Source organism: Corythoichthys intestinalis, chromosome 18 (genome assembly GCF_030265065.1).
Source record: "Corythoichthys intestinalis isolate RoL2023-P3 chromosome 18, ASM3026506v1, whole genome shotgun sequence".
Classification (NCBI taxonomy): domain Eukaryota; kingdom Metazoa; phylum Chordata; class Actinopteri; order Syngnathiformes; family Syngnathidae; genus Corythoichthys; species Corythoichthys intestinalis.
In genome coordinates, this window is record NC_080412.1 from 10,824,871 (window position 1) to 10,839,690 (window position 14,820).

The 14,820-nt window shown below is 40.7% G+C and overlaps 1 protein-coding gene across 2 annotated transcripts in view; it reads left to right on the forward strand.

Annotated features, from left to right (window-relative positions):
• LOC130906486 (protocadherin Fat 3) overlaps positions 1-12,662 on the forward strand; it is a 136,507-nt gene extending 123,845 nt beyond the window's left edge. For both annotated transcript variants that reach the window (XM_057820875.1, XM_057820877.1), the window contains exons 48-51: positions 5,875-5,973; positions 9,723-9,782; positions 9,855-9,893; positions 11,660-12,662. In XM_057820875.1, the coding sequence (XP_057676858.1) occupies positions 5,875-5,973; positions 9,723-9,782; positions 9,855-9,893; positions 11,660-12,306 (845 nt within the window). In that variant the 3' untranslated portion in view covers positions 12,307-12,662. The remainder of the gene's footprint in view (positions 1-5,874; positions 5,974-9,722; positions 9,783-9,854; positions 9,894-11,659) is intronic.
• Positions 12,663-14,820: the final 2,158 nt, after the last annotated feature.

A 14,820-nucleotide genomic window follows, 5' to 3' on the forward strand; every position in this document is an offset into this window, starting at 1 on the left:
CCGTGCAGTTAGCGTTTATTTTACGTATATTGATGAAGTACAATGCTAATATGTTAGCGAATGAGGCTAGTGAACACCTGGCGTAACAGGAGCTTTTGTGGAGAAAATTCTTGTGAATGCTTAAATCCCCAAATTCTTCATAGATATGGAAGTAAAACAGTCTCGTTTCCTGGTTAAAAGCAAAGAAACCGTGCAGTTAGCGTTTATTTTACGTACAGTATATTGATGTAGTACAATGGTACTATGTTAGCGAATGAGGCTAGTGTCCGCCTGGCATAAACAGAGCTTTTCTGGCGAAAATTCTTGTGAACAAATGCTTAAATCCCCGAATTCTTTATAGAAATGGATGTAAAAAAGTCTTGATTCTTGGTTAAAAGTAAACTATGAGGCTAGACAATTACGAAAATTAGCGGCCTCCAGGTGTAAACAAAGAACACAATTCCTGCGAATAAATGCTTCAATCACGCATGATACGAAAAATATAATATTTACCTGTTTGTATGCGGTACAGCTTTCATAGATAAATCCAATTGTAAGTAAATCCAAGCTTAAATCCGACATGAGCATGTGCCGTCTTTGGCTATTACTAAATGAAGCTTGGCCCCCTCTGATAAGGCGTCATGCAAAGAATGACGAAATGACATGTCAATAGTAATGATGTCTATGACTCAGAACAACAAATGTGGAAAGCATGAGCGCTTACAGTTGTGGTCAAAAGTTTACATACACTTGTGAAGAACATAATGTCATGGCTCTCTTGAGTTTCCAGTTATTTCTACAACTCTGATTTTTCTCCGATAGAGTGATTGTAACTGATACTTCTTTTACACAAAAAACATTCATGAAGTTTGGTTCTTTTATGACTTTATTATGGGTTAACAGAAAAAGTGATCAAATCTGCTGGGTCAAAAATATACATACATGGATCTGAAAAAGCGAATCATTGACTTGAACAAGTCAGGAAAGTCACTTGGAGCCATTTCAAAGCAGCTGCAGGTCCTAAGAGCAACAGTGCAAACAATTGTAAGTATAACGTGCATGGCACTGTTTTGTCACTGCCACGATCAGGAAGAAAACGCAAGCTATCACCTGCTGCTGAGAGAAAATTAGTCAGGAGGGTGAAGATTCAACCGAGAATCACCAAAAAGCAGATCTGCCAAGAATTAGAAGCTGCTGGAACACAGGTTTCAGTGTCCACAGTCAAGCGTGTTTTGCATCTCCATGGACTGAGAGGCTGCCGTGCAAGAAGGAAGCCCTTGCTCCAAAAGCAGCACCTTATGGCTCGACTGAAGTTTGCTGCTGATCACATGGACAAAGATAAGACCTTCTGGAGGAAAGTTCTGTGGTCAGACAAAACAAAAAATCGAGCTGTTTGGCCACAATGCCCAGCAATGTTTGGAGGAGAAAAGGTGAGGCCTTTAACCCCAAGTACACCATGCCTACCGTCAAGCACGGTGGTGGTAGTATTATGCTGTGGGGCTGTTTTGCTGCCAATGGAACTGGTGCTTTACAGAGAGTAAATGGGATAATGAAGAAGGAGGATTACCTTCAAATTCTTCAAGATAACCTAACGTCAACGTCGCAGTTGGGTGTTCCAACAGGACAATGACCCCAAACACATCAAAAGTGGTAATAGAATGGCTAAATCAGGCTAGAATTAAGGTTTTCGAATGGCCTTCCCAAAGTCCTGACTTAAACCCCATTGAGAACTTGTGGACAATGCTGAAGAAACAAGTCCATGTCAGATAGCCATCAAATTTAACTGAACTGCACCAATTCTGTCAAGAGGAGTGGTCAAAGATTCAACCAGAAGCTTGCCAGAAGCTTGTGGATGGCTACCAAAAGCGCCTAATTGAAGTGAAAATGGCCAAGGGACATGTTACCAAATATTAGCGCTGCTGTATGTATATTTTTGACCCAGCAGATTTGATCATTTTTTTCTGTTAACCCATAATAAAGTCATAAAAGAACCAAACTTCATGAATGTTTTTTGTGACAAAGAAGTATCTGTTCCAATCACTCTACCAGAGAAAAATCAGAGTTGTAGAAATAACTGGAAACTCAAGAGAGCCATGACATTATGTTCTTCACAAGTGTATGTAAACTTTTGACCACAACTGTAAATTCATTCTTTTTTAACCTGGCTTGGAAGCCCACTTTGAATCACTAAGCGTCATTTAAAACCCTACACTTGTCTTGAAACTGTATTTTGTGTAAGTGAAGTTGTCTATCCATAGGTTTGTGTATGTTAGTGTTAGCCTGGTACACCAGACTCAACGCTGTTCCAGCTATTGAGTCTGGCCACCATTCCCACGGAAACAATTTCCAGGGCGGAGCAAGCCACAGCATACAGACAGCGGAGTGGACCAATCAGCGACGGGCAGACGTGACGTTAGTAAAATGGCGACTTCAGGATGAGGGACTTGCGCGCGGAAGTAAACGTACGAAGAGAGCGGAGTTTATTCGACATGGCTAGCGCGAGACAAATTGTTGTCAGTGACTCGTGTCGATGTGTTTTTGGTCATTTAAAACTGATTTTACCGTGGATTGGAACATATTCTCGGCTCTGCCGTTCACCGTCTGTGTTGCTGAAGAGACGACTTTCGACGCGCAAGAGTGACGTTGCTCGTGAAGAACACGTGACGCAAATAAACGAATCTGATTTGTCGATTGATTTTGTATCTGCTCGAAAAGGCCGTTAATGGGATGGTTCCCAGACTATTTCTCTCAGTGTTTGAAAAATACAGGGAGAATAGTCTGGCAGAGCCAGGCTATGTTAGTGTGTCTATGTGAATGCATTTACAGTCTGTGTTTCTTTCTGTTAGTGACTGTTTTCTATGTGTGTGTTTGTGTCTCATCTGTCTGTGGATAGTTGGAGTGTCAAACTGACTCCCAGGGCCCAAATCTGCGGTGGCCGAGAAGTGTCAGGCAAACTGCAAAGTCCAAATGCTTTGCAAAAAGAAAAAAGCACAAATGCAAATTTCCATAACACGCACGACAATTCCAAACGCTTTGCAAAAGAAAAAAAAGCACAAATGCAAATTGGCCAAAGGACAAAAATAAAATGTATGTACGGTAAACTTTCCATAGTGCAAAATGTGAGAATATTTACTGTTTTCCCCCTTTTTCTAATGAAATTAAAAATAATAATTAAAAAAAGGGAATATTTACAGGATTTTCTTCCCGTTTTTTACTGAAGAGAATGTTTACTGATAGAGTTCCGATTGTTGGTTTATTAAAAATTGTAAAAGATAAAAATGAAGAAAAAAAATTACCAGCAAATGAAAGAAAAAAAAAAGTGATATTTTTTTTTTTTTGGAAAAAATTACAAATGAATTAAAAAAAAAAAAAAAAACAATACAGTGGTATGAAAAAGTGACTAAACCTTTTGGAATTGCTCACATTTCTGCACAAAATCACCATCAAATATGATCTGATCTTTGTTAAAATCACACAGATGAAAAAAGTTTCTGCTTTAAGTAAAATAATTGCCTCATATTGCCTCTGCAAAGCCCTTTGAGACAACCTTGTTGTGATATAGTGCTATACAAATAAAACTGAATTGAATTAAAACCACCCAAACATTTATAGGTTTTCATATTTTAATGAGGATAGCATTCAAACATTGACAGAAGGGGGAAAAATAAGTGAGCCATCACATTTAATATTTTGTGCCTGCCCCCCCACCCCCCTTGGCAGCAATAAATTCAACCAGACTCTTCCTGTAGCTGCAGATCAGTCTAGCACATTGATCAGGACCCGTTGTTTTCTACAAAACTTCTGTAGTTCAGTCAGATTCCTAAGATGTCTGGCATGAATCGCTGTCTTTAGGTCATGCCACAGCATCTCAATGGGGTTCAAGTCTGGACTTTGACTTGGCCACTCCAAAACGTGCATTTTGTTCTTCTGAAACCATTCTGAAGTTGATTTTCTTCTGTGTTTTGGATCATTGCCTTGTTGCAACATCAATCCTTTTTCGCTTCAACTGTCCTACATACGGCCTCAGGTTTTCCTACTAAACATCCTGATAAACTTTTGAATTCCATTTTTCCATTAATGGATTGCAAGTTGTCCAGGCCCTGAGGTAGCAAAACAGCCTAAAAATCATGATGCTCCCTCTACCATGCTTCACAGTGGCGATGACGTGTTTATGTTGGTGAGCTGTTCAATGTTTCCTCCACACATACCATTGTAAGTTATTCCCAAACAATTCAACTTTAATTTTACCAGACCACAAAATATTTTGCCAAAACTTAACGACAATATTTTTTTTAGACAACAGTGGCTTCTTCCGTGCAGTCCTCCCATGAACACCATTCCTAGCCATATCTTTACATATAGTTGATGTGTGCACAGATAGTTGATGAGTGCACAGAGATATTGGACTGTGCCAGTGATTTCTGTCTTTAGCAAGCACTCTAGGGTTCTTTTTTATCTCTCTGAGTATTCTGCACTTGGCGTCATCTTTGATAGACGGCCACTCCTTAGGAGAGGAGAAACAGTGCCAAACTCTCTCCATTTGTAAACAACTTCTCTGACTTTTCGATTGATGAAGATCCAGACTTTTAGAGATGGTTGTGTATCCTTCCAGCTTTATACAAATCAACAATCCCTGATCACAGGTCTTCAGACAGCTCTTTTGACCGAGCCATGATGCACATCAGACAATGCTATTCAGCAAGACAATTCTTACTAGGTGTGTGTTTTACAGTGGGCAGGGCAGCTTTAAACCACTCATCAGTGATTGGGCATGCACCCGAATTGTGTGGTAAAAATTGGTTTCAATTGCTCTTTAAGTCTCCCTAGGCAGAGGGTTCACTGACTTATTTTCCCCCCTTCTGTCATTGTTTGCATTCTATTCTCATTAAAATATGAAAATCTATAAATGTTTGGGTGGTTTTAGTTAAAGTAGACACTGTTTTTTCGTCTGTGTGATTTTGACAAAGATCAGATCACATTTGATGGGGATTTTATGCAGAAATTTGAGAAATTCCAAATTTGAGAAATTCCACAATGTTCAGATACTTTTTCATTCCAGTGTATTAATTCAGAAAAAAGGGATTTGGACAATTGTGATGTCAACAATGTCTCTAAACGCTTTATTGCCTATCAAAAAAGATCACGATTGTTTTGCTAATTGATTAATCACTCAATCAGGGAAGCACGAGTTTAACTACCAATCATGGTGTTAAACGTCCAATCCATTTTGACTAAGAGGGGAAAATGAACTCATCCCAGTCAAAAGGGATTTGAAGTCTAGTGCCGTCAATGGCAGCCAAATGAGGTAGATATTTATATGGGTTTGCCAACATAATAGCTCACCCAAAACCATAGTTTTGAATACAGTATATGAGTGTCTGTGTGTGTGTGTCTGTCTGTCTGCTAGTGTGCGTGTCTAAGCCGTCAGTGTATAAATGAGTTTGTGTCTGTGAGAGTGTGTGTGTCTCATCTGTCAGCGTAGAAATGAGTGCGTGTCTGGGTGAGTGTGTGTTTCTCATCTCTCTGTGTATGTGTGTCTCTGTCTCACTGTGAATGTGTGTGTCTCATCTGTGTGTCTTTGTCCATGTGTGTGTGTTTTCAAAGAGTCTGATGCATCCACAAGCCGTCAAGTGGCTGCTCTCTCTTTACTTTGATTGACAGCCAGCCTGGGTCCTGTGGTGGTGGTGATGGGAGGTTGGCGGGGTGCTGTGTGTGTCTCTCTCTCTAACTCTCACACACTTGTGGTCCGAAGGCGTCAAAGCATGACGAATTGTTGTGGAGACCAAAGGCTCCAGTTGAGGAGTTTCATGTCAACTTCAATAGAACTTACATTCTTACAACACTGCTAACAAAGTCGATTGTGTTATTTATGTCTGTGTGCATGTGTGTGTCCAGGTGAGCAGTCGCCTGTGCAGAACGACGCCATTGGTCTTTCATCAGACTCCGCGTCAGAGGAGCTCAGCTCGTATACGTCGGAGTCCTTCGACGACAACGGTACGTCAGCGACTTGCCATTGACGCCGATAGATGTCCAATCCAATTTCAAAATAGACTGGATGTCAATGCCGCCAATAATTCAATAGCGGCTATGCATTGGAGACCTATGCAGATCTGAACTGTGTAAAAATTTCAAGAATGGGTTATGTTCGAATGAGTTTAGAGTGCACCAACATTTGCACTTAGCGTGGTTGTTACCTCATTTGTACTGTTTTATAGAAATGAGTTGCATTTATTAAGTAATCATTAATTTAAAAAATATCAAAGAAAAACCTCCCTACTGAAGGTAACAATAACACCACTGATGAGTGAGCTTCACGCTAGATTGATAACCCCGGCGCTTCATTAAGCGACATGAAGTCATTAAGAAGATGATTAGCACTCTGAGGCACAACAAGAAGAATTACAAGACTTTTTTTCCCCCACCTAGACAACTCAATAGCATTGATCTTCTCCCTGCTACTAGGAAGGTACACGGCTAACATGCTAGTGACGTGTGTGCATCTGTGTGTCTCTTTAATTACTGAAGATTAGGAACCTATACTTGTAAAACACGCACGCAAGTACACAGAAATAAGAGTAGGGTTGGGCATCGAGCATCGATGGGATCAGGGACTAACACTCCGGTTCGTCTAGAACCGTTCAATTTTTTAAATTTTGATTCCAGGTTTCGATGCCCTGACCACCGATCGGAAAAAAAATAGCTGTCAAACACCACGAAGAAGAGGCCACATGAAGACTAGCTCTGTTATGAGCAAATCGAATGAATTGGCTAATTTAGTTCAGCACAAAAACGTGCAGCTTCGCTTCACATAAATGACAACAAAGTAACAGAATAAACACCCCGAAATGATATCAGACCCTCTGTTAGAGCGTGAAAACTTCGATTTTGTTTTATCAAGGGTTCCCAACGATGTGTTGTGCTGAGAAGGTGTGTAACATCTGCACACCTCAAGGATTCTTTTCCAAGTAATGTTCTTTTTGCCTGCTGGTTGCTGTAAGTCACCACTAGGGGAAGCCAAGCGCACATAGCAAAACCAAAGAAAAACTGTAGAGTACGGAGTTACAATAGTGACATCTTGTGGACGGATGGACAATATATCAGTTTAGAAATAAATCAAACTTAAAAAGTAGTCAACCTGAGATCAAGGGACAGAACACTCCCTGCCTGAATCTGCCCTTAACTAACTTGTAGAAATGCCACCTAAAACAAATGATGCAATACAATAAATGCCTTCAGTATAAGACACTCTAAAACATAGGCAAAAGAATATGTAAATGTTTTCTCAGTGAGCTTTTGAAAAATAAACATCTTGGTGAAAGTGCACTCATGTGGAAAGAAACTTCATCATATTCAAGTTCAAAGACAGTGGTACCTCGACATACGATCACTTCGACACACGATCTTTTTGACATCCGACGTAAAATTTGACTCGCCATTTGTCTCTACATCCGATGACATGCTCGAAATACGACGACAAGAGAGCACCGTAGACGAACGCACGGGGGATTTTCTTGTGTGAGAAATCAACACAGGTTTCAAAAAGGTTGGTACAGGTGGTGAAACAAGGAAAAAGGTGACGCTTACCTCCTAAGATGCTAATTATAGAGAAATATGAGCGTGGGGTGCACATCCATGTACTGCCTCAACAATACATCTCCACGGTCCTCCTCCGACCACCGTTCGCCAGTCTTTATAAGTTAAGGTGACAATTATTATTGTAGTCAGTGTTGTTAATCTTACTTTTAAAAAGTAATTAATTACAGTTAAAAATTACATCTCCCAAAAAGTAATTGCGTAAGTAACTCAGTTACATGAACTTAAGAGTAATTAGTTACTTGGCAAAGTAACTGGTGATCATTTTCAAAAAAAAAAACAGGTCACACAATGTGAAGTTTAAAGGGTTTTTGGGACAATTGGCCCTAGCCAAATTCTTTACCCTAAACTTAACTAGACACTAGTTTTGGGGATATTACGATAACTAGATTTTTTACCTTGGCTATGTGTGGAAGTCATTTAATGTTGTGAATCAACCGTTAAACTTGTTAAAATTGCTCCCATTAATGCATTAGTTCCCATCTGTCTATTTTCGGCATGTATTTTCGACAAGTTTTAAAACTGTTTCATCATTTAAAAGTTTTAAGTTTTGCCGATTTAGGAGCATTTTAGATAAAAAGTTACTTAGGTTCGCTAGGAAGGTTCTTTACAATAGAGCCTTCCTGAGAAGTCTACTGCTTTAAGATGGCGGCTGTTTACTAACGCATCTAGTTCTTTATTATACATGTTGCTAATGCCGCCGTGTCTGTCATTTGTATCTAGTTCGTTATATATGTGACATCTACCGAAGCATCATATGGGCGTAGTTTGTAGGCCATCGGCTACAGTCAGGTATTATTGGAGCCGCCTAGCATAGTAGCATCGCGTTTGCAACGGCGTCACACTCCCTTGCCTCCTCCCTACTCCTGCTCTGCTCTCTTGTCTCCATGAGTCCGTCTTTTTCAGACTTTTCTCGCGTCAGTCAACCAACATCGTAACGCATAGTAACGCTGTTATATTCTAACGCCGTTATTAACAACACTGATTGTGGTAACATCGCCAAAGAAATCGCCAGCTTCGTCACGTTTTTATTAGGGCTGTCAAACTATTAAAATTTTTAATCAAGTTAATCACAGCTTAAAAATTACTTAATCGTAATTAATCGCAATTCAAACCATCTATAAAATATGCCATATTTTCTGTAAATCATTGTTGGAATGGAAAGATAAGACACAAGACGGATATATACATTCAACATACTGTACTGTACATAAGTACTGTATTTGTTTATTATAACAATAAATCAACAAGATGGCATTAACATTATTAACATTCTGTTAAAACGATCCATGGATAGAAAGACTTGTAGTTCTCAAAAGATAAATGTTAGTACAAGTTATAGAAATGTTATATTAAAACCCCTCTTAATGTTTTCGTTTTAATAAAATTCGTAAAATTTTCAAACAAAAAATAAACTAGTTGCTCGCCGCTGTGGATGTCAATAATTACACAATGCTCATGGATGGTGCTGAAACCCATAAAATCAGTCGCACCCAAGCGCCAGCAGAGGGCGAAAAAACACCAAAAAACACAAGTAACAAATGGACATGACAGTGTCATTTTGATCTGTTTGAGCGGGGCATGTGCGTTAATTGCGTAAAATATTTTAACGTAATTAATTACAAAAAGTAATTACCTCCCGTTAACGCGATAATTTTGACATCCCTAGTTTTTATCATTTATTTCACAATTTATGCAACACAAAAGGCCTACCGCAGTTGACGGTGTTCTCAAGAAAACATTGAAAACGAAAGTAAAATCCTGCTCGACATATGACCATTTCGACTTACAAACAAGGTCCTGGAATGAATTAACTTTCTATGCCGAGGTATCACTGTACAAGTTATACAGGTAAGTAGCCATCTGAGAAATTCATACCAAAGTTAATTGAAAGTTCATATAATTTAAAAAAAAAAAGAATTGAGAAGTTAAGAAATGAATATAAGCTTTACAATTTTTTTTTACCCTGCCGATTGAAACAATCAGAATCGAGAATAGTTTGGAACCGGAATCGAAACATGGAATTGGAATTGGAAACGTTCAAATTCAAACGATGGCCAACCCTAAATAGGTGTTTCACGTGTGCACACAATCACACAATGTACAAGTTAACATTTTTTAAAATGAGTATTATGTTTGTATACACGCAGCCTCCATCGTAACAGTCATCCGTCTGGTCAATGACACGGTGGACCACATTGAAAGTGAAGGTAGGCAATGCCTTATGTGTACAGTATTATGGATATATTTGCAATTATGATTAAAACCATTTTTATTTGTAGTGTCTACCATGGACAAGGAGCAGTGGCAGCACAGTCCTGGTAAGTCTCATGTGAAATATATTGTGTACTACACATACTGTCCTGTATAAAATGAATTTATGAATTTATGAAAGAATTTATTGTCATTGTCATCATCATCATCATCAGATCATCATAAAAGAAATCATCAAAAAAAGGATCATCATAAACAAAAAATCATCAAGAAATCATTAACAGTTTCAGAGTATGGACATTATCAGAGTGTGAATTTACCCGAAGGAAAGACAAGATGAAGACAGACAAGACAAGGAAGACGGGAAAAGCAGAAGCTTATCGGAATCCCGTCCCCCTTCCGCCCGGGTCGCACAAGCAGCATGTTGTGTATCAGTCCAGTCATAGTCTAACACATTTCGTTCAAAAGTCATTGATTGCCATGGAAATTTCGCATATAGTAATTTGAGTGTATTTTATCAGTTCATGTCCAAGTAGGTGAAGGGAGGGAAGGCCTGGGGTGCTATGGAGCCTCGCATGTGTAGTATCCCCTGTAGGAGATTTCTCGTCAAATACATAAAACGTAAAACGAGACAGTATGTAGTTAGTTAGCTAGGTACTTGCTAAGTTCGGACAGGTAGTTGATCGTTTATTGTTTGACTGGTAGATTGGGAAATGGAAATATAGGCAAGTAAGTAAGACGATTGACGGGTCGCTAAGTAGACGGTAGTGCGTGCATTGAAGCGCACTGGCAAATGAAGCGTACCCGCTCATCTCCTCTTGGTATCTCATCATTACGACAGCCTGTACTTGAACTCATCAATACCATAAATACTGCATATATCTCTCTTCCTCACACCTCATTAACACCAACCTCAATTATGCGTAAGCGTCAAGTAGTGCATGTAGCATTGTTAGCGCGAGCCACTCGCAGTCTCACGAAGAGGTAAGTTCATTTGGATCAGCACCAAATTGCACGCATGCATAGGAACCGTGAATGTCATAATCAAATGCTAACATAATAAATTTATCAAAAACTAGATAAGTTTATCACTTAGTAGACGTCAAATCCATTTGAAAAGGACCTCTACCACGTTTATCGTTGTCAATGGCAGCCAATGAGTTCTTCAACACATTTCCTCCAGACTGACTGTGAACGTCAAATCAGGTGCTACTGACACATGTTGTTTGAGTTATAAAACAAACAAACGGAAAAAACAAACTCTGCCCGGGTAGCAAGCCATCGCCATTATTTTTCTGTTTTCATGCAGAGGCCAAAAAAATCTCATCGATGGATAGTTCCACTTTGTGGAAATGTTCAACTGGTGAGGGCCGTCTGTCAGGAGATTAGACGACACCTACTTTACCGGCTGTAATACTAAGTCAACTGTTGGAATTCTCCTGTCAGGTTAAGGAAGGCACGTTGGCCCTAACCGAGACGTCGGTTATCGACTTTTATGTCTTGTTCCCTAGCAACCGATGCCACTTCTCCTTGCAGCACATCTCGCCCAGCTTTTTTTCCTCCGCGCCGGTGCAAACAAAAGAAACTCTGAGGGCGTTAAACTTCAAAGATGACAGAGAACCAAGTCTTGACTTCTTTTGTCACAAAGCAGCTTAAATAATAATAAACATCATTAGCATGAAAACAAGCTATAAGACTAAAACTTCATCATTATATTCATTCATTACGAGGGTGACTTATGACAACACAGAAGGAATTTTCACGCGGAAATGTAGCACACACTCAATTTCTTTTGACACAGGTGTCGCTCGAGGGTTGTTAATCTTCACGCCACCGAATATGTTTACTCAAGTGTGAATACTTCTCCCTGCAGCCTACCACTGGGACCCCTCAAGCCAGACTTCCAGCTGGTTCTCACCCAGCCGCCTGCGTCCACCCGAAGTAGGCTCGCACTACGACGTGAGCGACGCCCAGCAGAGCATTCGGCGGGGAGGCAGCACCCGCTCCCTGCAGCTAGACTTCCCAGTCCAGATTTCCAGCCGCGACATACGGCGGGATCAGGCGCCGGAGGCCGGACGGCGGGCCTTCCAGTGGGAGAAGAACCAGTCGGGCGAGTGGCAACGCAAGCGGTGGCTGGACGGGGAAGGACGGCAACGGAGCAGCGAGGAATCGCCCGTCTACGAGGAATACCGGGAGCCCAGACGAGACTCTGAACACGGCGAAGACTCTGAGGATCTCTACGACACCTTGCCCCCGACCCGAGAAGCCTATGACGGCTACCCGTCCAGCCACCCGGGGCTCAGTTTACACCCCGCCCAGCTGCTGCCCCCCTTACGGGCCTGGGCACCGGGATCTCGGGAGGCCGGTGGAGCAAATCTGGGCTCTGGTACCATGACCAGTTCTGGAGACGAGCTGGAGAGACTGTTGAACCTGGTGTCACTGCGAGCCAGAAGGGCCACTAGGACCAACAGAACCTCCACTGGGTCGGAACCCGCGGCAGGTTGGGACGGATTCAAATGATCGACAGGAATCCTCTTACATGTAGCACATGTGGCACGCAACCTCCGAGACTCTTTCAGTGCCATTGACGGTGATAGGCACCTAATCATGTGACTCTTTTCATCCTTAATTGTGAATTAAATTTTGTTTATCACTAGCAGAAGTCTATCGCCGTCAATGGGTTAAGACGAACGCCTTCTTTGTTTAATCATTTCATTACTCGCCAATTATTTATTTCATAGGGGGGTCGTTTGGAGGCCGAGCAGCAGGCGCATCAAAGCGGAAGATAATTAAAAGTAAGACACTTTCAAGAGCGAGCGCACACGCACAGACGCGCCGCCTTGGATTTAACGCCTTGTTTTGTCACTGTGAATAAATTGTGTACACTGTGCGCAACTTGTGTTTGTCATCTGTGGCTGCACTTCACCCTGCGTTCCATTTGAACTGGGAGGGCTGGCAGTGAAAGATCCGATTTGAACCGGTAATCCTGTTTCAGCGCCATTGACTGTAAAAGAGAGCCAATTCAATTCGATCATTCAATGTCAGCCAACTAGTTCTTAATGAAAACTCAAGCGTTTAGTTATTTACTACGACCACTCGGTCTAGGACAGGGGTCCTCAAATACAAATCTTGAAGGTCCACAATATTTTTTTTTCATACAAGCATGGGTCCATTTGTTAATGTCGGTCAAGTCCAAGGCAGGTCGAAGGTGGTAAAGGTGGTTTTCTTTGGACCAAACAAAAATGCAATGGACATTCTGATTAAATAAAAATCAATTAACAAAACATTTTTTTGACTTAAAATAAAAATACAAAAAAAAAAAACATGCGAGAACAATATTTACACATGTACACAAAATAATTGACTGGATCTGTAATTAAGGTGCAAACAATAACTATTGACAGTAAATTTTGTAACTGTAAAACTGCTGGACAAAAAAGAAAACGTGCAAGTAGTACAGTACATGTTCACTTGTTCAGAACATAAATGACAAGCTCTGTCATCAAGGTGCAAACATTATTGACAGTAATTGTAACTGTAACACACTGCTCTATGAGAAAAATGGCATTTGGGGGTCACAAAGCTGTTTACCCACATCATCAGACAGTACTTCAGTGCGTCTTGTGGTTGATAAATCTGAGAGTGAGATTTGATTTTTCTTGCCATTTCCTTCTTTTCTTTCCCTTTGAACATTGCTGTCATCACTTCATACACTCTTTTATTATTTCTCCATCAGAGAACGGCTTCCTAAAGAGAATTGTAATACTAAGGGGCTGTGAGATATAAATAGAACCATTATGTGGCAAGATAACAAATATTAATGAAGTGAACAAAAAAAAAAAATCACATTCATGAGCAATTATCGAAAATAGATCGAAAATTATGAACATTTCCGAAAGTATTCCGGAAACAGCCGAATGGGGCTTTGACGTCACAGCCAGGAAACAAAAGGTCGAGGCAGGTGCCATCGTTGTTTATCGACGAGAGAGTTGCATTCGTGTTTTATCAAAAAAATCGCTAAAATGGTTCAAACTGTCATGCGATGTGGTGTACAAATAGCCATTTGTCGCAATGTAGTACCCATGAGTTCCCGAACGCGAGAAAAAGAGCTGGACTACACAGACAATGAGTAAAGTTCGCCCGTGCAAATAGGGCTAATTTTGCAGACCCAACCTCCGGCACAGTCTTGTGTGGTGCGTATTTTACACATGAAAGCTATTCGAACAGATGCGGTGCCCACCATACACGCGCAGCCACCTAAATGTCCTGAGATATCAAGAAAGAGGACGATGACTGGGACTGATGAGACCACCCCAGGTTAAGCAAAGGAGGGGAGCAGCCAAGCTCAAAATGGCCAGAGTGAGTACTCTTTTATAATAAAAAACATCACACATTGGATATAGGACTGGACACGTATAAATTATCGCTCGTAAAATCTATACAACAAATCCTCTAATCCCATTCATATTTGTGTCTGTTGGCAGAGCAAAAACCTATGATAGCACAATAAATGATAATTATTCTATACATTATTTTGCGCTCACGGTGTATCAGCTTCACAAAAAGAAATGCAAAACAAACCATTCGGTGTTTCCCACACGATCTGTTGCCGGTGTTTCATCAGTGTGATTGCTCCCCTCAGTGATCGTTTCATTAGGCTGCATTGGCTTTCGTTTGGGCTCAAACTGATAACCCAAAACGCCAAAGAAAGGTTCATAACTCTCCTCGTCACCATTAGAAGAAAATTCGTTACGTCGGATTCGTCGCTGCAACTAGAAACAAAATTGTCCGCCATCATCGCCGCCATTCAGTACTAAGCACTGAGCCGGGTGTTTCCTAGTTTTGACGTCACACACACAATATGCTAGGTTTCCGGGATCTCGGGCGCCGGTCGTTATAGCTTGACAATCGATCCAAATTTCTATCATTTTCTTGGTGTTGCGATGTGTGTAATTACACGTAGTGACATGATATGAATCCAAAAGGCATGTATTTATGGATAAATGATGGAATATTAGCATTTCCCCAGGTGTT